The 26,259-nt window shown below is 39.2% G+C and overlaps 2 protein-coding genes, 1 long non-coding RNA gene and 1 other non-coding gene across 4 annotated transcripts in view; all 4 read right to left on the bottom strand.

Annotated features, from left to right (window-relative positions):
• ZNF451 (zinc finger protein 451) overlaps positions 1-25,476 on the bottom strand; it is a 126,190-nt gene extending 100,714 nt beyond the window's left edge. The window contains exon 1 of the mRNA XM_069564062.1: positions 25,352-25,476. Coding sequence (XP_069420163.1) covers positions 25,352-25,393 — 42 coding nt within the window. The 5' untranslated portion in view covers positions 25,394-25,476. The remainder of the gene's footprint in view (positions 1-25,351) is intronic.
• LOC138425774 (uncharacterized) lies at positions 1,214-25,047 on the bottom strand. The gene is made up of 3 exons (XR_011251389.1): positions 24,961-25,047; positions 22,325-22,406; positions 1,214-2,071 (listed from the first exon to the last, which is right to left on the bottom strand). It is a non-coding gene; the product is annotated as an uncharacterized lncRNA (long non-coding RNA).
• TRNAF-GAA (transfer RNA phenylalanine (anticodon GAA)) lies at positions 1,977-2,049 on the bottom strand. The gene has a single exon. It is a non-coding gene; the product is annotated as a tRNA-Phe (tRNA).
• On the bottom strand, positions 18,061-20,645 carry KIAA1586 (KIAA1586 ortholog). Its single transcript, XM_069564067.1, is given in 10 exon segments — positions 18,061-18,792; positions 18,795-18,922; positions 18,925-19,327; positions 19,330-19,385; positions 19,388-19,669; positions 19,672-19,794; positions 19,797-20,018; positions 20,021-20,338; positions 20,341-20,470; positions 20,472-20,645. Coding segments are annotated over 10 exon segments (2,091 nt in total). The 3' UTR covers positions 18,061-18,537.
• Positions 25,477-26,259: the final 783 nt, after the last annotated feature.

Below are 26,259 nucleotides of genomic sequence, written 5' to 3' on the forward strand. Positions count from 1 at the left end.
TGGAGATGCTTGAAACTTCACCTTGGTGCCAACCAATCCAAGAACTAGCCTTGAGCTGATCACTTCCTTCTCCTTAAACACTGAGACTTCTCACTACCTCTCCTGCAGTGGGGTCGGGGAAGGATGGTTCAACACAGTCTTGAGGGCCTTAGCTCATTGTGGCCCCTTTTGCCTGGCATAGCAATAAAAGCTACCCTTTTCTACTGCACCCAAAACTGTCTCTATGTTTCTCTCTGGCACCAATGAACAGAGGCTGAGTTCTGGCAACAGAATTTTGGGGCATCGTCTGGGATTGATTGGTGGGCAGGTGGCCCTGTGGGGCTGCTAGGCTTGATTGGACTGAGTTTTTCTCCAAGCCAGCCTCCTGGGGGGGGTGGAGGGGACAGAGGGTGGTTGGGAGACTCCTCTGGAGGCCAAATGGCCAGGCATTCCCCCACCACAGGGCCATGTCCCAATCATATCCAGACTGCCATTTTGATAGTTGGTGTATGGGGCAGGGATGGAAGATAGGAGAGAGGCTTCCCTAGCAGCTGCCAAAGCTACCTTTCCCTTGAGGACATCCTCCTCTACTGCCCACAACAGTCCTGACTTCCTGCTGAGAAAATATTCTGAGGAAGGAGAAAAGTAGCATTTTGGATGTCATGACACCTCTGGCAGCACTTTGGTAAGTCCTCCAGCATACACTCTGAGGCCACGACCTTGTCTGTTTGGCGAACCTTATGTTCCCTTTGGAGGATTTTTTTCATCCTGTTTGTAAGGCGCCCACTTGGACTAAGGCCACAGGCTTAGGAGGACTTGGAAGCCAATTTAAGCCTTGGGCTACTTGAGTTTTGGTTTTTGTTGTTTTTTTTTTTTTTTTTTTTTTTTGCTTTGTGGCTTCTGTTTGGCTGACAAGGATTTGGTTTCCTTTGGTTTTGCCAGTGAGTATATAGTAATAATTTGACTCAACATGAGAAGTGCTCCTTGAATTTCATCTGACAGACCCCCTAGAAAATTTTTGCAGACTGGTAAACCAATAATTATAAACTTATAAATAAGGAAAAAATAATTTAACATCATGTGGTCATAATATTCTTTAGGCTCCGGGAAAAATCAGTTGAGATGAAACTGTTTTGAAATTCCAAAACTTGTTCTTTTTGCATGTGCAGTTAGAGAAAGCTAGCTTGATACAATACATTTTTTCAGAACACTAACTCTCAAGAGAATAAAAACATTCTCAGAAGAAAACTTGAAGTTAACTCTTATCATGTCCTTGAAGTACAAACACAGCCCAGATTTCCTGGGACGTCAGCCTTGGGATACTTATTAGAACTTCAAGCCAAGAGGGGAAAACAATTTTAAATCAAATATGTAAATTTGACTATTCTGTTATTTATAAACTAATACATTTAATTACAACGCCTGATAAAAATATAAAAAAATGAAATGAGATCTCTGTCTGGATATATGTATCTCTCAGTATGTTTCTTTGTCTTTGGATAACATTGCTGAGGTTAATGTGTAAATGAGCTCCACTTAATTGGCTTAAAGAAAAGTAAGTGCTTACAAATGAAACAAATCTAAATTTACCTACTTGTGTCTTCTTGAAAGAGAGAAACTAAGGATGCTTGCATTTATTAAACATGTCTTGTGCCACTTTGAGAAAAGAATTTATGCTTTTGGAAAATGCATGTTTTAGAGGTTACAGAACATGTTCTTAAGTTTGCTAATCAGAGAATGCCCATATGACAAACAGTTCACAATTGCTTTCTTCTTGTTTCTCACTGGAGAGAGGGTTTTTTTTTAAAGTGTTAAAAATGACAACACATAATTACAGCTACCAAAATGATGAGGGAAACATTTCACTATGTAAAGGAAGCAGGAAGTGAAGTGAGAGTCACTTAGTTGTGTCCGATTCTTTGGGACCCCATGGACTGTACATCCCATGGAATTCTCCAGGCTACTGGGGTGGGCAGCCTTTCCCTTCTCCAGGGGATCTTCCCGACCCAGGAATTGAACCTAGGTCTCCCGCATTTCAGGCGGATTCTTTACCAACTGAGACATCAGGGAAGCCCATGGAAGCAGGAGACGGCTGCAAAAGAAGGTATGAGGAACAGAATTACATTTTAAGGGAAAAGGAAATAAATCTGACTTACAGGTGGCTGTTTCTGAATGGACAAATGAAATAAGGGATACAGAGAGTGATAAAAAGTTTTGTGGAAAGTGGACCCCAAGAAAAGTATTTTGTATATGATACAAGTTTTCTTAAGATATTGAACCACCTTTGATAACAGACTGTAAGTTTCTTTACCTCTTAAGTGATCTCTTCTATATTTACCTTTGAAATCTTTCATTGTTACTTTGGCTGAATGAGTAACTACAGTTTCACAGTGACCTATGATCCTGTCTCACTGAATGTTCTAAACTCTATATTTTTTTATGAAACTTCCTAAGACCAAATTCTAATAAAGTTCGTTTGACCTCTAGCTAACTTTGGGATGCTTCAGTGGCATCCCAATGTGCTCAGTCACTCAGTTGTGTCTGACCCTTTGTGGCCCTATGAACTGTAGCCAACCAAGTCCCTTTATCCATGGAATTTTCCCAGCGAGAATATTACAGTGGGTTGCCACTTACTACCCCAGGCGATCTTTGACCCAGGGATTGAACTTGTGTCTTTTGCGTCTCCTGCATTGGCAGAACTGGCAGGTGGGTTCTTTACCACTAACACCACATGGGAAGGCCCTAGGCCGCTCAAAGATAGATATTAAACTAATTAGGTTCATTTGGTATGTTAAAAGGCTTCCCTGGTAGCTCAGTTAGTAAACAGTCCGCCTGCAATGCAGGAGACCCTGGTTCGATTCCTGGGTCAGGAAGATCCCCTAGAGAAGCGATAGGAAGGTACGTGGGAAGTGAAGTGAAGTGAAGTGAAGTCACTTAGTCGTGTCCAACTCTTTGCAACCCCGTGGACTGTAGCCTACCAGGCTCCTCCCTCCATGGGATTCTCCAGGCAAGACTACTGGAGTGGGTTGCCATTTCCTTCTCCAGGGGATCTTCCTGACTCAAGGATCTAACCCAGGTCTCCCTCATTCCAGGCAGACGCTTTAACCTCTGCGCCACCAGGGAAGCCCTAGGCACATGGGAAGTACTGTCAAATAAGTAACAAATCTTCTCAGGTAATACTGTATGGTAAATGTTGCCAGTACAGATAATCTAGAAATTGTACAGAATTCATAAAGATCTTCGGAGAAGGCAATGGCAGCCCACTCCAGTACTCTTGCCTGGAAAATCCCATGGGTGGAGGAGCCTGGTAGGCTGCAGTCCACGGGGTCACAAAGAGTCGGACACGACTGAGCGACTTCACTTTCACTTTTCACTTTAATGCCTTGGAGAAGGAAATGGCAACCCACTCCAGTGTTCTTGCCTGGAGAATCCCAGGGACGGGGGAGCCTGGTGGGCTGCCGTCTATGGGGATGCACAGAGTTGGACACAACTGAAGCGACTTAGCAGCAGCAGCAGCATAAAGATCTTGTATGTCTTGGTAAAATGTTTTTCGTCATAATTCTAGTTACTGTCTTAAAGTGCTACGTGTCACAGCAGTAACCAAGGTACTTTTGTCAATTGCATTGTAGTCAGATTTTATGTATGTCTTCTCGAGCCTTTCTGTCATTATAGATAGCTATTGTTTCACTCTGATGCCTTAGAAAAATACCACCTCTTCAAGATTTATAGAAAGGACTTTCAAATTAAAATTAACTAGATAAACAACTTTTGTTATTAACAGTAAGCTAGTATCACATTGGAATTTGGTTTTCTCTGTTAAGAACACAAAATTTTCTTGGAATATGACTTTTGATAACAGACTATGTAAATTTCTTTGGCTGTAAATGATCTATATTTTTAAAAAATATTTTGTTACTTTGATAAAGTAAATGAGTACCATTTCACAATGATTTATGAGTATTATGACACATATAAATAAAGTTCATTCTGCTTCTACAAATAATGATGGTCAGACTTTTGCTATCCTGATGTCCTTAAAACATGACAACAGTCTACTCCTAAATCAGTGAATTTTAAATGAATAGACAATAGCTATAACTTTAAAAAAAATCAAGGCTTTGAGAAATCCAAGATGGTGGCTTAGCTTTTCCTGGCTCCCTAAAAAACCTCAGTTTCTATTGGATGGATTAAAGCCTTCCCTGGCTACAGGGCTGATGCTTTCACAGTGAAAAGGAAAAGGTTACAAAATATGTTTCCCACCCGGAATATAGGTTCTACAATCCAGTGATCAAGACAACCACTTCACTGGACAAATCATACAAACATTAACAAAAACTTTACAAACCTCTTGAAATTATCACTGTCACTACCATCCTTAATCATGAGACAAGGTTGACAAAACTAATAGGAAAAAAAACTGGACTCAAATGGAACAAAGATTAACTATATGGGATTAAATGGACAGTTAAATATGATTATAATTTTTATGACTTGTCTGACATACTACTGGCTTCTAATCTTTGTTTTTCAGATGTTGAAAAGCCCTTTTCTACAAGCTACTTATGATTTACAACAATTTGGTAATGTACACCTCTGGGTAAAATTAAAATATTTTCCTTTTCTGTCTATCTGGTTCCTCCAGAAATTGGAGATTCTTCAGTTCTGAGCAAACTTATGAACCTAATGAAATGGATTGTCTCTTGACATGTGCAAGAATCTAGATATTCTGGATATCTAAAAAAGAGATATTACAGGCAAAATCTGAAGGCAAGCCATGGGCACGGCTTTCTTGGCCTTGAGAGGCCTTTTAAAAGTTTACTCAAGATCCTAATGAAAGGCTCCAGTGCAGCAGCCCATATGAGCAATTATATGAATGATCAGGCCACATTTGTTGAAACCAGACTTATTTTGAATGAATAAGCGTTAATTTGGCTGGATTTAGCAGAAAGGAGAAGGAAATGGCAACTCACTTCAGTATTCTTGCCTGGAAGATCCCATGGACAGAGAAGCCTGGCAGGCTACAGTCCACAGGGTCACAAAGAGTTGGACACAACTGAGTGGCTTCACTTCAGTAGAAAGAATGATCTAGAGAGGAAAATTATGTCTCATAATACTCCATAATATACATAGTATACCTTCATGGATATTAAAGTTTTCTATCTACTGAGGCTTAGTATTTATTATCTATGTCCAAGATGGTTCCTTGGTGCTCTGTTACATTATTACAAAGCTTAGTTGAATTAGCAGAATAATATTCTAAGCTTTTCTAAACGTGATCATAATAATCTATATTTGAATAAAGATCAGCTGTCCTGTGAACTACAACTAAGAGACTATACACACTGAAAAAGACAACATTTAAAGGATTGTCTCCAAACTAGATAAAAGAACGTATATCAAGTACTCTTAACTAGCACATGTGCAACAAAGCTGGAGGGAACTGACCCTTGAATTCACATTTCCCATTCAAGAAGGGCCTCTGCACTGGACTGTCTAGACAACAATGGAATACAGGCATGAAATACTGAGAGAGTCAATTCCTAGGCAGGTTGATGAGAAGTCCAGGGGTCCCCAAGGAGAGAGGGATTTGGGATTCTCAAGGAGAAGACAGGGGTCTGGAATTCTCAAGGAGGATGAAAGGACAAATGTCTTGTTTTTTCTTTTTCTCTCTACATCCCTTAGTCTTAGCCACATGAAACAGTTTTTTTCTTTACACTTGGAACTGATGTCTACACAACAAACAACTCAGTTTAAACTCTGTACTAGGGGTTATATAAAAACAATGTATCCTGCCTGAGCACAGTTTCTCCTTCCTGAAAACCTTCTGACTAATTCTGGTATCTCAGAATGTATATTATGGGAGTAGGTCTGGTTCAGTCCAGTTCAGTTCAGTCGATCAGTTGTGTGTGACTCTTTGCAATCCCATGGACTGCAGCACACTAGGCCTCCCTGTCCATCACCAACTCCCGGAGATTATGCAAACTCATGTCCATTGAGTCCATGATGCCATCCAACCATCTCATCCTCTATTGTCCCCTTCTGCTCCCGCCTTCAATCTTTGCCAACATCAGGTCTTTTTCAAATGAGTCAGTTCCTTGCATCAGGTGGCCAAAGTATTGGAGTTTCAGCTTCAGCATCAGTCCTTCCAATGAATATTTAGGACTGATTTCCTATAGGATGGACTGGTTGGATCTCCTTGTTGTCCAAGGAACTCTCAAGAGTCTTCTGCAACACCACAGTTCAAAAGCATCGATTCTTTGACACTAAGCTTTCTTTATACTCCAACTCTCACATCCATACATGACTACTGGAAAAATCATAGCTTTGTCTAGATTACTTTGCTAAAGTAATGTTTCTGCTTTTTAATAAGCTGTTTAGGTTGGTCATAGTTTTTCTTCCAAGGGGCAAATGTCTTTTAATTTCATGGCTGCAGTCACCATCTGCAGTGATTTTGGAGCCCAAGAAAATAAACTGTTACTTTCCACTGTTTCCCCATATATTTGCCATAAAGTAATGGGACAGGATGCCATGATCTTAGTCTTCTGAATGTTGAGTTAAGTCAACTTTTTAACTCTCCTCTTTCACTTTCATCAAGAGGCTCTTTAGTTCTTCTTTGCTTTCTGCCATAAGGGTGGTGTCATCTCAATATCTGAGGTTACTGATATTTCTCCCGGCAATCTTGATTCCAGCTTGTGCTTCATCCAGCCCGGTATTTTGCATTATGTACTCTGCATATAAGTTAAATAAGCAGGGTGACAATATACAGCCTTGAAGTACTCCTTTCCAGATTTGAAACCAGTCTGTTGTTTCAAGTCCAGTTCTAACTGTTGCTTCCTGACCTGCATACAGATTTCTCAGGAGGCAGGTCAGATGGTCTGGTATTCCCATCTCCTCAAGAATTTTCCAGTTTGTTGTGATCCACACAAAGGCTTTGGCATAGTCAACAGAGCAGAAGCAGATGTTTGTCTGGAACTCTCTTGCTTTTTCGATGATCCAGTAGATGTTGGCAATTTGATTTCTGGTTCCTCTGCCTTTTCTAAATCCAGCTTGAACATCTGGAAGTTCACAGTTCACATACTGTTGAAGCCTGGCTTGGAGAATTTTGAGCATTACTTTACTAGTGTGTGAGATGAGTTCAACTGTGCACTAGTTTGAACATTACTGGAATTGCCTTTCTTTGGAATTGGAATGAAAACTGACCTTTTCCAGTCCTGTGGCCACTGCTGAATTTTCCAAATTTCTGGCATATTGAATGCAGCACTTTAACAGCATCATCCTTTAGGATTTGAAATAGCTCAACTGGAATTCCATCACCTTTCTAGCTCTGTTCGGAGTGATGCTTTCTAAGGCCCACTTGACTTCACATTCCAGGATGTCTGGCTCTAGGTGAGTGATCACACCATCATGATTATCTGGGTTGTGAAGATCTTTGTTTTGTATAGTTCTTCTGTTTATTCTTACCACCTCTTCTCAGTATTTTCTACTTCTGTTAGGTCCATACCATTTCTGTCCTTTATTGTGCCCATCTTTGCATGAAATGTTCCCTTGGTATCTCTTATTGTCTTGAAGAGATCTCTAGTCTTTCCCATCCTATTGTTTCCCTCTTTTTTTTTTCGCATTGATCGCTGAAGAAAGCTTTCTTATCTCTCCTTGCTATTCTTTAGAACTCTACATTCAAATGGGTATGTTTTTTCTTTTCTCCTTTGCCTTTCGCTTCTCTTCTTTTCTCAGTCATTTGTATGGCCACCTCAGACAACCATTATGCTGTTTTGCATTTCTTTTTCTTGGGGATGGTCTTGGTCCCTCCTCCTATACAATGTCACGAACCTCCATCCATAGTTCTTCAGGCACTCTATCAGATCTAATCCCTTGAATCTACTTGTCATATCCACTGTATAATTGCAAGGGATTTGATATAGGTCATACCGGAATGGTCTAGTGGTTTCCCCTACTTTCTTCAGTTTAAGTCTGAATTTGGCAATAAGGAGTTCATGATCTGAGCCAGTCAGCTCCAGGTCTTGTTTTTGCTGACCATATAGAACTTCTCTATCTATGGCTGCAAAGAATATAATCAATCTGATTTCAGTATTGACCATCTGGTGATGTCCATGTGAAGAGTCTTCTCTTGTGTTGTTGGAAGAGGGTGTTTGCTATGACCAGTGTGTTCTCTTGGCAAAACTCTGTCAGCCTTTGCCTTGCTTCGTTTTGTACTCCAAGGCCAAATTTGTCTGTTACTCCAGGTATTTCTTGACTTCCTATGTTTGCATTCCAGTCGCATATAACGAAGAGGACATCTCTTTTGGGTGTAGTTCTAGAAGGCCTTGTAGGTCTACATAGACCCATTCAACTTCAGCTTCTTCAGCATTACTGGTTGAGGCATAGACTTGGACTACTGTGATATTGAATGGTTTGCCTTGAGATCATTCAGTCATTTTGAGATTGCATCCAAGTACTGCATTTTGGTCTCTTTTATTATGAGGCTTCTCCATTTCTTCTAAGGGATTCTTGTCCACAGTAGTAGGTATAATGGTCATCTGAGTTAAATTTACCCATTCAAGTCCATTTTAGTTCACTGATTCCTAAAATGCTGACTTTCACTCTTGCCATTTCCTGTTTGACCTCTTCCAATTTGCCTTGATTCATGGGCATAACATTCCAAGTTCCTATGCAATATTGCTCTTTACAGCATCGGACTTTACTTTCATCACCAGTCACATCCACAACGGGGTGTTGCTTTTGCTTTGGCTCCGTCTCTTCATTCTTACTGGAGTTTATTTCTCCACTCTTCTCCAGTAGCACATTGGGCACCTACTGACCTGAGGAATTCATCTTTCAGTCTCCTATCTTTTTGTCTTTTCATATTGTTCATGGGGTTCTCAAGGCAATACTGAAGTGGCTTGCCATTCCCTTCTCCAGCAGACCATATTTTGTCAGAAACGTGGGTTTGGTAGGATCTTTCTATTGTTAACTTCTAATCCTGTTATCCTAAAACGTAAATTGTGGGAGTGGGTCTGGTAAAATTTTCACAAACTTGAGACTTTCTTTTGATTTATTGTAATAACTAATTAAAAAGTATATAATTTCCTTGCTAAAGACTAGCAAGCAGGGCACTCTCTGTCCCCCTTCTGATGTCTATGTCAGCTTTCTCTGTCCCTTTTTCATACTTTAATAAAACTCTCCCATACAAAAGATCTTGAGTGATCAAGCCTGGTCCCCTGGTCCCAAATTCTTCTTCTTTGGAGATCACGAGTCCAATACCATTCACCATAAGCTATCAATTTCTGGACCAGGCCTGTAAGAAACTGAAAACTCAAACATTCGCTCAGTGATGTCTGACTCTTTGTGAACCCGTGGACTGTAGCCCGCTAGGCTTCTCTGTCCATGGAATTCTTCTTGCAGGAATACTGGAGTGGGTAGTCATTCCCTTCTCCAGGGGACTTTCCTGACTCGGGGACTAAACCTAGGTCTCCCTCATTTCAGGAGGATTCTTTACCACCTGAGCCACCAGGGAGGCGGGCCTATAAGAACCATCCAACTATTCAAGTACACTGTTTACCAAATGTTTTTCTTTCTATAAAAATAGAAAGTTATTGTTTTTCTTCTAACCATACTTTTGACCCCAATGATCAGGATGAAAAAAAAATTCTGTAGTGAAGTTCTCACAGAATATAACTATTCATGACATGTATCACTGCTTGTTTTAAGTGGATTGCTTAAAGCATATGTACAATGCTTGTGTGACCAGGTCTATGAAGAGCTACAACACCTTCTAGAACTAACACCAAAAACTATGTCCTTTTCATCATAGGGTATTGGAATACAAAAGCAGGAAGTCAAGAGATTTCTGGAGTAACAGGCAAGTTTGGACTTGGAGTACAAAATGAAGCAGGGTAAAGGTTAACAGAGTTTTGTCAAAAGAACACACTGGTCACAGTAAACACCCTTTTCCAAAAACATAAGAGATGACTTTACACATGGACATCACCAGATAGTCAATACTAAAATCAAACTGATTATGTTCTTTGCAGTCAAAGATGGAGAAGCTCTATACAGTCAATAAAAATAAGACCTGGAGCTGACTGTGGCACAGATCATGAACTCCTTACTGCAAAATTCAGGCTTCAATTGAATAAAGTAAGGAAAATCACTAGGCCATGCAGCTATGACCTAAATCAAATACCTTATAATTATACAGTTGTATTGTGTTAGTTGGGCTTCCCTGGTGGCTCAGAGGTTAAAGCATCTGCCTCCAATGCAGGAGACCTGGGTTTGATCCCTGGGTTGGGAAAAAAGCAGAGACATCGCTTTGCCAACCAAGGTCTGAACAGTCAAATCTACGGTTTTTCTAGTAGTCATGTATAGATGTGAGAGCTGGACCATAAAAAAGGCAGAGCACTGAAGAATTGATGGCTTTCAAATTGTGGTGCAGGAGAAGACTCTTGAGAGTCTCTTGGACAGCAAGGAGGTCAAACCAGCCAATTCTAAAGGAATTCAACCCTGTATATTCATTGGAATGACTGATGCTGAAGCTCCAGTATTTTGGCCACGAGATGCAAAGTGCCAACTCATTGGAAAAGACTCTTATGCTAGGAAAGACTGCAGTCAAAAGAGAAAGGAGCAGCAGAGGACAAAATGGCTAGATAGCATCGCTGACTCAATGGACATGAATTTAAACAAACTCCGGGAGATAGTGGAGTACAGAGGAACCTGGTGTGCTACAGTCCATGGGGTCACAAAGAGTAGGACGCAATTCAGTGATGAAACAACAACGGTGACAATTCCAATGAAAATTTTAAAGGTATTTAAAGGGAAGAGGGATTAGGCAAGACTGATCATAAAACTTATCAGTGTTAAAAAACTTATGAAAATTGTCAAAACATTGTTTAAAAAATTTTTTTTGTTGTAATTATCAGGTATTATAATCTCTAGTAATTAGGACATTAAAATGGCAGAATAAGGCATAAATTAATTTCATTTCTCTCCCACTTTTTTTCTGAAATGAATATTTAAAAAATAAGTCCATAAATACAGCAACAGAGGAGACTTTCTTTTGTCATCATCGTGTTGGGAATGTAGAATGACTACTTCATGCCAGGTAATCTGTTATGCATCTTACACACATAACTTCATTTGATCCATATAAACTAATGGTGTATTATCTGGTATCATCTCCATGAGCCATTTGAAAAACCTTTGTGAGAAATGAAATAGAGTAGTAACTGATTTCACAGGATAGAGGAAACAAACCAGCTTGCCCCAGAAAACCCAGGAGGGATTCAGAACTGACACCAGGTTGTAACAGATGATGGAGATAAGGTTCCATGTAACAAAGAGAGCTTGAAAGACTGCATAAAGGGGCCCTAAATCCCTTCTCCTACACGTCTTGCACATCTCTATTCACAAGATATTCTCGGCAGTAAGTGAAAAGGAGACATCCAGGGCCCAGGACACCTGAGTAAGAGCTAAAGAGAATTCGCTCAAAGTCTTGTTTGGGGAACACTGTCATTTCCAGCCCCTTTTTCCTGTCATGTGTGCAAAGTATTATCACTAGGAGAACCACAGGCTCCTCTGGAGAACAAATCAGTACCAAAGGAGTCAGTCTCAGCTCGAGGATAATCAGGATAATCCCCCACAGAGATCGCTTTCTACCAAGGGACTCAACATTTAGATATGTAAAAACATCCAAGGGTCAAATACTAAGACCCTTGAGAGGAAAGGTAAATCTAAGATAGCAAGAAAAAAAGAGAGGGAGAATCCTGGCTGAAAATGGGGCTTCCCTGGTAGCTCAGATGGTAAAGAATCTGCCTGCAATGCGGGAGACCCAGGTTTGATTCCTGGGTCAGGAAGATGCCCTGGAGAAGGGAATGGCTACCCACTCCAGTATTCTTGCCTGCAGAATTCCACAGACAGAGGAGCCTGGTGAGCTACAGCCCATGGGGTCTCAAAGAGTTGGACATGACTGAGTGACTACCACACTGACTGACAGATACTACCCAGAAAATAATATTTAAAAAAATTTTTTCTAGAGGGTATCTAGCAATAAACACTGTATTTTATTGGAAATGAAACAAGAGAACAAGAAACAGGTCTCCAAAATTAGAATTTTGACAGTTGAAATTAAATATTCAATAGATGTCTGGAAGTTATATAGCCAAGGAAATGTCCCAGAAATGGAAAAAAGAAAGAAGGTTGGGAGACACACACACAAAACTGCAGAGAGAGATAAAATGAAGGAAGGGTGGGAGAACATATACATAGGATTTGTATTAAAAGTAATAAATTTTCCCAGAATTCAGGGATATAAATATCCAGATTGAAAGGGTCCATCATACACCCAGCACAGTAAATTTAAAAAGATAAACAACAGGCACATTTTCATCCAATTCTAGACTATCAGAGACAAAGAAGATTACAAGAGCCCTAAGAAGTATGAAGAGATAGGCTGTAAGGAAAAGAAGGTGAACCGGAGTTGCACTGCACATCTGAATAGCAATTGCTATTGATATCTTAACAGTATTGAGTATTGCTATCCATGAACCTGGAATATCTCTCCATTTACTTAGATCTCGATTCCCTTCTTCAGAATTTTAAGTTTTCCTCATATAGACTTTACACATCTTTTGTTAGATTTATACCTAAATATTTCTGTAGACAACATATAGTTAGATCTTACTTTTTTAATCTACTTGATAATCTCTTTTAATTACCATATTTTGACCATTCACATTTAAAAAGTGACTACCGGGGCAATTCCCTGGACTTCCCTGGTGGCTCAGATGGTAAAGCGTCTGTCTACAATGCAGGAGACCTGAGTTCGATCCCTGGGTTGGGAAGATCCCCCGGAGAAGGAAATGGCAATCCACTCCAGTACTATTGCTTGGAGAATCCCATGGACAGAGGAGCCTGGTAGGCTACAGTACATGGGGTCGCAAAGAGTCAGACACAACTGAGCGACTTCACTTTCACTTTCACAGTGGTTAGGGCTCTACACTTCCATAGCAGGGAACCAAGGTTGGATCCCTAGTTGAAGAAGTAGGATCCCAAAAGCTACGTGGCATGGTCAAACAAATAAAAACTTTAATAAATAAATAAAATGACTATTGGTCTAGAGAGATTAACATATACTACATCTGTTACCTTGTTCTTTTTTCCTTCTTTTGTTTTTGTTTTCCACTCTTTACCTGCCTTTTCTGGTTTTACTTGAGCATTTTTTATGATCCTATTTTCTCTTCTCTCTTAGCATATCAATTATATTTTTTAAAATTTTCAGTGGTTTTTTCCAGTGCTTGCAACATATATTCACAACAAATTTAAGTCCACATTTAAGTAACACAATATTGCTTTCTGCTTACTCTTATTTTTTACTTACTGTATTTTCTTTCAGATGTTCCAAGATTCTCCTTTAATGGTTTACAGAACTTCCTTTAAACATTCATTTTAGCATTGGTCTGTAGATGACAAATTTCCTTAGTTTTCCTTCATTTGAAAATGTTTTGGTTTCTCCTTCATTCCTGAAGGATATTTTCACCATATAGTCTATGTTGACAGTTCTTTCAGTATCTGAAAACCGTGCCACTTCCTTCTGGTCTCTTCTGTTATTCAAATTATCTTCCTCTATATGTAAGGTGCCTTTCCTCAAAGCTTTCCAGACTTATCTTTAGTTTTCCAAAGTCAGACTCTATACAGTTGGTATGGATCTTTTTGGATTTATCTTCTTTAAATTCACTTGGCTTCTTGAGTTGAGGTTTGTCTTTGCTCAGTGGGGGAAGTTTTCAGAAAATGTATCTTCAAATACTTTTCTAGCTGTGCCCTCCTTTTCTTCTGGTTCCCTGGTGACATGAACACCAAACTCCGTTACAGCCCCAGAGGTCCCTGTAGCTGGATTGTTTTTTCCCAGGTCTGCTTCCTCTCTTTGTTCAGTTTGTGTACCTTGTATCGTTTTACTTTTCGATTCACGGATTCCTTCCTCTGTTCCATCCATTCTTCTCCTGAATCAATCCAGCGTTTTTATTTTGGTTATTATACTTTCCATTACTAAAGTTTTCATTTGGATCTTCTTTCGGTTCAGTTCAGTCACTCGTGTCCGACTCTTTGCGACCCCATGAATCACAGCATGTCAGGCCTCCCTGTCCATCACCAGCTTCTGGAGTTCATCCAGACTCATGTGCATCAAGTTGGTGATGCCATCCAGCCATCTCATCCTCTGTCATCCCGTTCTCCTCCTGCCCCCAACCCCTCCCAGCATCAGGGTCTTTTCCAATGAGTTGACTCTTCACATGAGATAGGTTCTTTACATCTTCCATTTCTGAGACTTACTCTTTTTGTGCAGATACATTCTATGTTTTTGTTCCAAATTCAAAAGCATGATCTTAACTGCCCATTGAAGCATTTAATGACAACTGCTTTAAAATCTGTATAATTCCAGCATCTATGGCAACTCAGTTGGTATCTATTCTTTTTGCACTTGAGATAGTTTGGGTTCTAGGAATGACATGTGACTTTATTATTGAAACAGATACAACTGGTTATTATGTTATGAGACCTTAGATCTTAAACTTTCCACAGATACCAATTTAGAAGCAGGAAGGGGGATGTGGTTTGTTGCCTAGTTACTCCCAGGTAGTGAAGTAGTCCAGGCTTCCTAGTTATCTTCTGTTAATACCTGAAATTGAGGAAGAGGCTTAATGCTGAGCAAAGGTAAAAGTCATGACTCTCCATTAGGCCTCCTCTGATATCAGCGCAGTGGGGTGGGATTCAGGTCAGTGGTGCTTCCTTATAAACTGGCAGAGATGAAGTCTAGGCTCTCCATACGGCCTTTGGCGATTTGGGTGAAGCTACCATGTTTTCTGTGGTAGTGGGCAGAAGCAGAGAGGTTACTGTATCAAGAAAAATAGTTTCTGTCTTGCTAGCTTGCCCTTCCCTGATCCTTTGACTAGAGAGGGCAGGCTTTCTGCAGGGTTTTCCTGTCTGCAACCACTGGCATTTCCAGGTTACTGGCTTCTTCAGTTCCAAGCCTGGGATATATGAGGCAAAAACTCAGTGGTTCTAAGATGTTTTTGTTTGTTTTCTACATTATCAGTTGCTATTAAAAATGGTAAGTAGAAAAATCTTGTTGAAAATTCTAAACCATGAACATCACTACAACATTAAACAAATAGGAAATATTTCCAACTAATTTTTAAGACCACCTCAATTTCTCTTCAAAGTAAACATGAAAGGTTAATTAAGGCATAAAAACTATATATCTGAAATTTAAAACTGAAGAGTATCTTATTTCCCTTAAAAGTTCACTGGGAAATAGGAATATTTAGACATGTAAACAACTCATAAAAATGAACTGACATATAGGAAACACCCAAAACTAAGCAAACATTTACTGAGATTCTATTATTATGTGATAGACATTACTAATCACCAATGCCCAACTCTTTCCCAGAAACTCACTACCTAGTTGGAGGGGGTGGTGTGGAGACAAAAAATTGAACTCTTACAAGGGAAGCAGAAAGACTGAAGACAGTAGGAAACTAGCAAAGAATTTTCAGCAGGGGAGAAAAATGGTAAACCACATTCCTCCCCCGCTTGCCTGCCTTTATTACTGAAGCAGGAAATGTAAAAGCTCACATTCTAAGCCTCAACTACAATGAAGGATGGCCACATTCATACACTTCTGGCCAGTGAAATGTAAACCCACTTGAAAAGGCTTCTGGCAAAGCTCTGAATTTTTTGATATCCAGGGTTTGTTCCAGCCTGGCCTTCTTGCCTTCAATCCAGCATGTACAAAACTGTGCCAGCCATCCTGTAACCCTAAAAGGCCAAAAGCATCCCAGATAACACAGTAATGACACTATCGAGCTACTCAAACAAAGCCTGCAGCCCTCTCCAGGTTTGTTATTCAAAATAAGTCCATTCAAGTGATTTAAGTTAGGTTTTCTGTTATCTGAATATCTTCTTGACCAATAAAAGTTTTAAGAATAAATGTACATTTCAGAATGGCCATTCCTGAGTTATTATGGAGGATGGATTGGAAGGAGCAAGAATGACACGAGGAGACTTAAAGAAAATATTTTTATTTTTAAATCCACACAGAAAAATTCCTGTTCATCTTTTTTAAAAGAATTGATTTGCCTTCAGAGCAAAAGCACATCAGTTTACAAACTACATTTGTCCAAATTAAGTAAATTCAATAAATCTTATGTCAATTCAGTAACATTAATACTGAATTCAGTGTTAGTGGGTAAATTGAAAAGCAACTCTAAATTGATCAAAAATAACATTAAAATTTTTTTTCTTGTAGTTTTTATAGTAAATTTATATAACTGTCAAAGTTAAAATCTGACCCATACTGATTCATATTAGAAATATGTGTGAAGTTACCTGATTTTTAAAGTTTCAATTTCAAAATAAATTCTAGTACTTGCCTAGGTAGCAGAAATGGGCTTTTCCCCATATTTGGAATTTCAAATTTAGATCATTCATATGCTATGTAATACTGGGCACAAAACTGCCATTTTCTCTAATTACTAATTAAGTATTTGGCTAGCATTTCTGTTGTTGCAGGAAAATCTTGAACTGGTGTTAATGGTATAGTAAGTTTCTTTCAGAATTCAACCAACTGGCAGAGATCACTAAATTTACTGTCTTTTAATTTGTTCAGTAATCCTCCTATAAGCTGACATTGATTCATAGCATTTAACACCTAACAACTGTACTCATGACATCTCTCAAGAGAAACCATTTCAGAAAACTGAGCCCAAATACTTTCAAACTGTATCAAACAATGGAACAAAGAAATAAGGGAAACACGACTCATTTAAAAATCCCAGTGAAATCTGACATTGACCTAACCTAGCTGGAACCCCAGTTATTGTGGCAAAGAGTTGGTTTTTTTTCCTCATCTAGCTGAAATTCTTTTGATAATTAATTAAAATATAGCTATACACATTTGACTTCTCAGGCCATGAACTGAAGTTATTTCATAAGCTTTTAAGCCTGATGAGACAAAAGGTACTCCAAGTGTTCGCTGGACAGCAACTCTTCTGTTACATAACTCATCTAAAGCTAAAGAAAAGTACTTGTAATTTTTCAGCTTTTGAATCAATTAATCTTTAATACTGTTATAAATTTCTGTATTCCATAAGCAACGTTTGGTGACAACTAAAGACTACTTTTTTTCAAAAGATATTTTCAGGCTTTAACTCATAAATTTCTAACAATTTCTATAACTGAAATAATTAATATTACTACCTATCTATGTAAAGCTAGTTCTTTTTCATGCAAGAATTCAAGCTGTTTCATATCTGGCCAAATTTAACATACTCAATCCTTTGAAAATTTTTTGTTAGAAATTTCACTGAGATTTCAGGTGGTCTAAATTTCAATTCTTTTTTGACCTTTGAAAGGTAACTTCATTCATTCATTCATTATGCATTTTCTGGAACTGTCTCAATACTGTCGACTTCACTGTCTTATTTTGTGTAAAATTATAGCTTGTTTTCCTCTGCCGTAACAAACTGCAACCATCATTCACTGTGAGAATGCCACACACCTTCCTCCAGTCTTTCTGTTTGCTGTCCTGGGTGCAGTGCTAGCTTCTGCAGCTCTGCTTGTTCTTTTCAGTATGCCTTCATTTTAAACTAAAAATTGTTCGTATTCATGTCTAAAATAGAAAAATAATCAAGCACCTTATTTTAATCACCAACTCTGATTTACAAAAGTAATCACTATAATTCCTTTTGTCAACCTAAAATATTCAGATAAACACACTATGTTACGTTGATTCAAAGGAAAAAAAACACTGAATACATACACTGACACTAACTCAGTGATATTTATATGTAATACCAGACTTAGCACACTCTAACAATCACCTTTTAAGCAAGATAACAAGCTTAAAATGTATTTTTTAAAAAACAAGTGAGTTCAATAAAATATTTTACAATATTTTCCTTTTTATATTTAATTAAAATTAAACATTTGCTTCCTTAGTCCTACTCATTTCAAATGTTAATAGGCATATGTTGCTAGTGGTTACCATATTTGATAACATAGATAGGGAAATAAGAAAGACAAAAGCCACAAGGATTGTAGTTTTTATTCTATTTTTCTTTTATTTGCTGTAACTTTCAGGGTTTAGAAATAATCTGGGTTATATTACTCTATTATATCCTTACTAAATGTAAAACAAAGCAAAAGTGGAATCATTGGATGTTCTTATAGAGTCCATGAAATACACAGTCAGCCTACTCTAGCAGACATGGGCCAAGCTCTAAAAACCCACTGCTCCTAAAAACAATCACTGCCCCTAAAAACAATCTCTTTGGAGAATGCCTTTAAACAGCAATATATGGATAAAAGTTTAACAACTGACTTTCAAAATAAAAATTTATGTATATATAGTATGCAGAACACATAACTTACAAATAATAAATCATACACAATCCTATTTCTGGCGAGCTTGCAGGATCTTTGTTTCCCTACCAGGGACTGAACCAAGGCCACAGCAGTGAAAGCACCGAGTCCTAACCACTGGACCACAAGGGAATTCCAACACAATACCCTTTATTGTAAGTTGCAGAGAGCCAGCTGATTCTCATAGGCTCTTGTCGACTTTTGCTGAACTCTCATATCTATAGCTAACCTGTGGTTGCAGTTTGACCAGGATTTTACAAAGGCAGTTGCATCCCAACCAGCTAATTCTTTTTCCAACAAATTTATTGTCATTAAATTGGATATATGACCTATAGTTAAACTGTTTCTCACCCTTGTAGAAATTATGTTCATTAAATGGAAACCTCTTTCAGCTTCAGCACTACTTCAGCACTACTGACTACAACGGTGCTATTAGCTTTAGGAACTGAAATATTGTTTGACTTTATATTATTATTTACAAATTCCCCAAAATCATTCAAATCAACTTCAAATTTTAAAATTTCACACAAATAATTTTTTTTGCACCAGTTATCCATGGTGAAGTTATTTCTTCATAAGGCCATGTAGAAGGTTCTAGCAAATTAAAATAATTCAAAATACTTTCATCATGCTTCCTGTTTGATAAAAGACATAAGTTCATGTGTTGAATTACATTTTCTAGTAACATGTTCCTAGGAAGGGCATTAAATTTATTATTTCTACAAAATGGAGTATCTTTAAATTTACCTGATTTAATCAAACTTTCGATTTGAGATTCATGCTTTCAAGTACCAATTTTTTAATTTTCCAAGGTTTTTATTGTGCATTTGATCAATTTTTGTGCTTTCTGAATGTTAGTTGAGCTTGACTGTAGTGCAGTTAAAAGTAGTCAAAATTATTCAAGAATGTCAATCATTAAAGCAAGGTTTTACAAGAAATTGGAATGTTATCTAACCTCTTTGCCAAACCAGAATGCAAATGAGAGAAATGCAAATATATACAGGATATGCATGCCACACAGCAGTAGCTGGTTGTAGACTACAAGCTGCCTACTTGGGTCCCTTTACCTGGCCAATTTTAAGAATTTCAACTTCAAGATCTTTAGGTACATTCCCTAAAAGCTTGTGTTGATTTTTATTAGGCGGATGATAATTGGAACAACTTTTATCAAGAAGTATTTTTAAATGATTCACTTGTTTTATTTCAGATATTGAATCATCAAGTGACAAATGCAACTGATGGTTTAAACAGTTCCAAATAATAATTTCAGGAAAATTTTCTACAACTTTGTGGCTACTCCAGACTTTCTACCCAGCATTATATTAGCACCATCAGGACAAAATGCAATTAAATTTGCTTTCAAATATTCATTAGTAAAGCCACAATCATTTAAAGTGCTCAATAACTATTGAAGATACATTCTGCTGTGGCTGACACCAGTTCCTTTAAAGTAACAAACAACATAACCAGTGCAGGAGCTGACTATACTGTGTACTGGACATAAATCACGAGGATCCTCTTCTTTGAAACCGCGGATGCCTCATCAACTATAACACAGATTTGGGCCTTCTCTTCTATAATATCCTATATTGTCATCTTCATTTCTTTTGCAACATGCTCTGCTATTCTCATCCCATTTTTTCTTGTAATTCTACAGCCTCTGCAATATCAGACAAAGGTCTATTATATTTTACTAAACTATAAACCGTCTTGAAAACTTTTACAGTAGCATCAATATTTTTATTACATTTATGCACTAAATTAGAAACTGAGTCATTAATTGATTCCTTTAACAAATCCTGAATTTTACCATGGGCTTTAGAAACATCATGCTCCTTAATTTTTTTTCGCAGAGAAGCCTGTCTAGTAGTTGTATAACTGCCATTAGGGGTTACCAAATATGCAATCCACTCCTTGGACATGTGGACATGATCTTCTGCTTTTAATCCCAATGCTGAACTGTTGAGTAATCCTTACATCCTAATTTACCTTCTTTTATTTCAAGCCATTTGTACTGTTCTGTAAACACAACCACTTGTTTTTCATTCCAACAATCTGGAAGCACAAGATTATCCATTTTTTTCCTTTGATGAAGATGATGGCTTTTCTTCAATGATTGGTTGTTCAGCATATTTGAAATCCAATTCCTTTGACTTAGACAACCCACAATAGTTCTTATTACTATCGCTACTTTCTGTATCTGTTTTCACCTTCTTCGCATTTAAAAAATGCAAAAAATCACCCTGTCATTTTGTCATCTTAGGGAACAAAATCTGAAAAATAATTTTACAAATATAAGTAAAATTTATGATAACACTTTTAGGGTTAATGCAAAAAGTTCTGTCAATGATTTCTTAATTTTAGGAATAAAATTTAATCCGAATACTTACCTTGATTTTCAGTTTGTGCCTATAACTTCAATGACTTGTAATTTCTTGAAAAATCCACTATCAGTTTTTTAAATTATATTGCCAATAATAATGTCACAAAATCTGACTTAATTTTTTATTATCACCCAATTCAACATAAAAGTTGCTCATATATTATACAAGTAAAGACAGTTCTAGTGTGAAGAATGGTTGATATTTTCATGTGCATGATTAAGAAAGTTAAAAAATATACATATCAGAACTCCACTCATTCATCAATGATACATCAACATTTTTGTTGAATCAATGAAGAGTTTTCAAATACTGCAAGATTTCCTCAATTTTTCATACAGAATAGCATCTAGTAGTTAGAGACATATTACATTTTTAAGCTTAATCCATATTAAGATTTCACCTATCACTTTCTTCAGTTTAGACAATCAACAAATAATAAACCAACCCCTGCTTTGCAGTCTGTCAACTATCTCGCTGTAAATACTCCCATCATCCTTCAGGAGCACACCATTATAGTGTTTCTACCACACAGTACAACAGACATAAATAACCTCAAGTGTGCAGACATTAGGATATAGAGAGGTTTGCGTATCTATTACCTTAAATGTAATGATAACCTATTTACTTTTAAATTTTTATACACTTGAACTTTTTAATTGAAGTACAGTTGATTTACAATGTTGTGTTAGCTTCTGGCTTACAGCAAATTGATTCAGTTATATATATTCTTTTCCATTATAGGTTATTATAACACACAATAGGACCCTGTTGTTTATCTTCTTTTTATATAGCAGTGAACTGTGGTGTTGAAGAAGACTCTTGCGAGTCCCTTGGACTGCAAGGAGATCCAATCAGTCCATTCTGAAGGAGATCAGCCCTGGGATTTCTTTGAAGGGACTGATGCTGAAGCTGAAACTTCAGTACTCTGGCCACCTCATGCGAAGAGCTGACTCATTGGAAAAGACTCTGATGCTGGGAGGGATTGAGGGCAGGAGGAGAAGGGGAAGACAGAGGATGAGATGGCTAGATGGCATCACGGACTCAACGGATGTGAGTCTGAGTGAACTCTGGGAGTTGGTGATGGACAGGGAGGCCTGGCGTGCTGCAATTCATGGGGTCGCAAAGAGTCGGACACGACTGAGCAACTGAACTGAACTGAACTGAACTTGTATCTGCTAATTCCAAACTCCTAATTCATTCCTCTCTCCTCTTTCCCTTCCGTTAACTGTAAGCTTGTTTTCTATCTCTGTAAGTCTATTTCTGTCTTGTACATAAGTTCATTTGTATCATATTTTAGATTCCATATGTGAGTAATATCATCCTTGTCTTGTGCTTGTCTTTCTGACTTATTTCACTTAGTATGATAATCTCTGGGTCTATCCATGTTGATGCATGTTTATTCTTTTTTATGGCTGAGTTATACTTGAAGTTTAATAATATCTATGTTTAACAATCAGCTCAAATTTAACAATCGATTCTTGCAAGCCAGTTCAAGCCATATCCAGAACATACTGCACTTAATGACAGAATTGAAGAAATATAAACATACTTACATCACTACCATAGGTTCTAGGCTCTTTATCATCACCACAAGATCAGCTCAATGTATTCAAGAACAGGTATTGATGGTCTCTCCTAAAAAGGAAGTCAGCAAACTTACAAGTCATGAACAATCATTGAAACCACATATACATTTACAATCACTGGGGTTGTTTGGTTGGAATTAACAAGAATTCCTATGAAGAAGAGGCCTCATAGGTGGCACAAAATAATCAGAAACAGAAGCAGCAGGGGTAAAGATTCAGAGAAGACCAATAACGCAAAATGACAAAACCCGAAAAGAGCCTAAATATACAGAGAGGGGAAAAAGCCATGTACTCCTTGGAAATAGGGAAACAGTCCAAGGATAATGTTAAAAATACAGATATCATGGTACAGTATTTTACAACTGGGATGGTTATCAATAATCTTTTAGATCTCTAAGCTCAAAATCATGGAGTTCTTTGATAGTTCAGCTTCATCCTCTTTATCCTTATGAAATCAAATATCAAATTTCCTCAATCCTCTCCTTACACACATACTACCTTTAACATCAATAAGGCCTTAAATACCCCAGTCAAAATCTAGATTTTATTCTACAGGCAAAGGAATCAAGTTAGTAGTGTTGAGATGGGAACCACATTAGAGGTGTGTTTCAGGAAGATTAGCAGAGTATGAAATGGGGGATGATTAGTTAAGATAACCAATCCAGACAGACAGTAATGTAGTACTAATGTAGAGTGAGGGCCAGGAGAACAGTAAGCCAGCTGGTGGCCTCTTCTGTAGTACACTGAACTTCAGAAAAATTACGCCAAAGATACCGGTGTTCTCTGTACTCCCCAATTTTCGTCATTCCTTTCTTTCAGCATATTGTGTTTCAGTTCAGTTCAATCGCTCAGTTGTGTCCGACTCTTTGAGACACCATGGACGGCAGCACGCCAGGCTTCCCTGTCCATCACCAGCTCCCAGAGCCTGGTCAAACTCGTGTCCATCGAGTCAGTGATGCCATCCAATCATGTCATCCTCTGTTGTCCCCTTCTCCTCCTGCCTTCAATCTTTCCCAGCATCAGGATCTTTTCCAAGGAGTCAGATTTTTGCATCAGGTGGCCAAAGTATAGGAGTTTCAGCTTCAGCATCAATCCTTCCAATGAATATTCAGGACTGATTTCCTTTAGGATTGACTGGTTTGATCTCCTTGCAGTTCAAGGGACTCTCAAGAGTCTTCTCCAGCACCACAGTTCAAAAGCATCAATAAACAATATTGTGTTTAGTTTGGTGTTTACATATATGGCAATATACAGAGAGGATGCTATGCCGTAATGCAAACTGATGGCTGGAAAATTAGATTTATATGAAAAAACTAAGAAACCTAAACCAGAATACATCAAGTAGTAATATTCTTCTTGATAAAAGATATAAAAAGAACGCAAAATTTTTTGTATCTGAGAACACTCAAGCAGAGAGTTGTACCCAGTAGTATTTCATCTTTGCTGGATGGTACTATAAAAAATATAGTAATAAACACATCCTGATGGAACCCAGCATAGGATGGGGTGAGAGGAAAGCAAATTATGATCTGAATGTAGCTTAAAATAGAATTGAATTATAATTTTTCTGTGGCACCATTTAAATGCAACAGGAATATTTTTACTAGATTCTTCTCATATTGCAATTCCACTCAGAGCATATAATTCACTTCTTATGGAGCTGTCAAATTTTAATCCTCTACTTGTAAACAAGGCTATTTCTATTTATAAGAGGTTCTATCAGGTTGGATATACAATCCTCTGGATGCAAAGATACAAAAAATTCTCTACATTTAAAATAAATTTAAATTGAGTTCTAAACCTCAGCTGAACACAAGTGGATATGTTAACTGTCAGAATTTGTAACATAATTATGCATTTAAACCTCAGAGTATGACACTAAAATTGTACCTATTTTTCCAAATCAATTTTATAGTCTTACTGTATTTCTCAAAGCAAAACACATATCATAAACACTTACATTACGCCTATCTAGAGGTGCACAAAATACCATGAACCTGCCCTGCGGGACTGTGATGTAACAGGGTGACCTCAGAGCTCAGTCAGGTCTTCAGGGCACTTGCCCCCACTCTACAGAGACACACAGGCTCTGATGCTGACCTCCTGCAGCCCGCCTCCTTCCCCATCACTAGCAGCCCCTTCTCCCTAATCTGGGGGCCATCTTTCAGAAGTTACTCTGGTCTCAATTCAAACACAGTGTTAGGAGAACACTGTGCACACCAGCGGCTCCATGTGCAAAGGAGAAGGGGAGGCGGGATCCAGGCTCCAACAGGCTCGCAGGCCACAGTCTCTGCGATGGCTAAGGAAGCGGCTGAGACCTCTCTCTGGGCAAACGCTCTACTCCTGTGCCCTGCTCCACAGTGTCCACTCTGATACCCGCTCCTGCGCCCTGCTCCACGGTGTCCACTCTGATACCCGCTCCTGTGTCCTGCTCCACGGTGTCCACTCTGATACCTACTCCGGTGCCCTGCTCCACACTGTCCAGTCGGGATGAGACGTCCACACGTTTGCTGAATGATGAGTAAACAGGCGAGGGAAATCACATCGCGGCTTGTCCCACACAATCTCTGACTCGGAAAAACCTAAATATCGCTGCTACTTACACTCACAAACTGGATGTCATCTTCGTTTTCCTCCACGGTTGATTCGGACGCCTCAGGCCCAGCTGGAAGGGACACATTCTATTATCTATAAAGTAAGCCAAAACACGGTTATCCAGACAGCCACGGCTCTCAGGAGGCGATTTTTCCAAAGGGAATGAAAAGGCAGAGCTCTCGAGGAGACCGCCCGGAGCCCTAGTCCCCGCGACCCGCCGGAGAACAGCGCTGGCGCTGGGGACCGCAGGCCCCCGCCGGCCCCTTCTCCCGAGGAAGGAAGCCTGCCCGCGGGGCCAACGGGCCTCGGAACCCGCGCCGCACCCCCGGCTCCCCAGTCCCCCGGAGCCCAGGATCCCCAGGACCATAGAGCCCCCAAGTCCCAGGTCCCGCCCAGCACCTGCCGGACTCTGCACAAGGCCGGGCCCAGCCCACCACGCATTTCCGACCCTGCGTCTCCCGTCTCCCGAATCGTCACTGCCACCACAGCAGAAAAGACCGCTAGCCGCGCCTGGCAGAGGCTGCCCGCTAGGGTAGCGGCGCCCAGCCTCCCTTACACAGCGCCCGCCTCCTCTCCCGCCTTCGGGGCCTCTGGGAACTGTAGTCCGCTAGGCCAGCCTCGCCGCAAAGGCTACTGGGAAATGTAGTTCCGATCGCGAGACCGCTCCGCGTGCGGAGTGGCGCGAACAAGGAGCTATGAGGCTTGCGCTCCTCCTAAAGACTGTGCTACTCAAGTAAAATCATAAGAGATCTTTCTTTCCCAGCACCCCCTCTCTCTTTCTCTCTCTTTTTTAAACCAAAACTATCGTCTAGATACTTTCTAGTGAAATAGTGTCCAGGATTTTGTTTATAATTGGTTGTTAAGTCGCTCAATCCTGTCTGACTCTGCAGCCCCATGGACTGCGGCCTGCCAGGCTTCCCTGTCCTTCACCATCTCCCGGAATTTGCTCAAGCTCATGTCCATTGAGTCGGTAATGCCATCCAACCATCTCATCCTCTGTCGTTCCTTTCTCCTCCTGCCTTCTATCCTTCCCAGCATCAGGATCTTTTCCAATGATGAGTCACTTCTTCCCATCAGGTGGCTGAAGTATTGGAGTTTCAGCTTCACCATCAGTCCTTCCAATGAATATTCAGGACTGATTTCCTTTAGGATGGACTGGTTGGATCTCCTTGCAGTCCAAGGGACTCTCAAGGATCTTCTCCAATACCGCAGTTGGAAAGCATCAATTCTTCATTGGCTCAGCCTTCTTTATGGCCCAACTCTCACATTCAAACAACTGTAAATAGATAAAATGTGTGAAGACCAGT

The sequence above is a fragment of the Ovis canadensis genome, chromosome 20 (assembly GCF_042477335.2).
Source record: "Ovis canadensis isolate MfBH-ARS-UI-01 breed Bighorn chromosome 20, ARS-UI_OviCan_v2, whole genome shotgun sequence".
In the NCBI taxonomy this organism is placed as follows: Eukaryota; Metazoa; Chordata; class Mammalia; order Artiodactyla; family Bovidae; genus Ovis; species Ovis canadensis.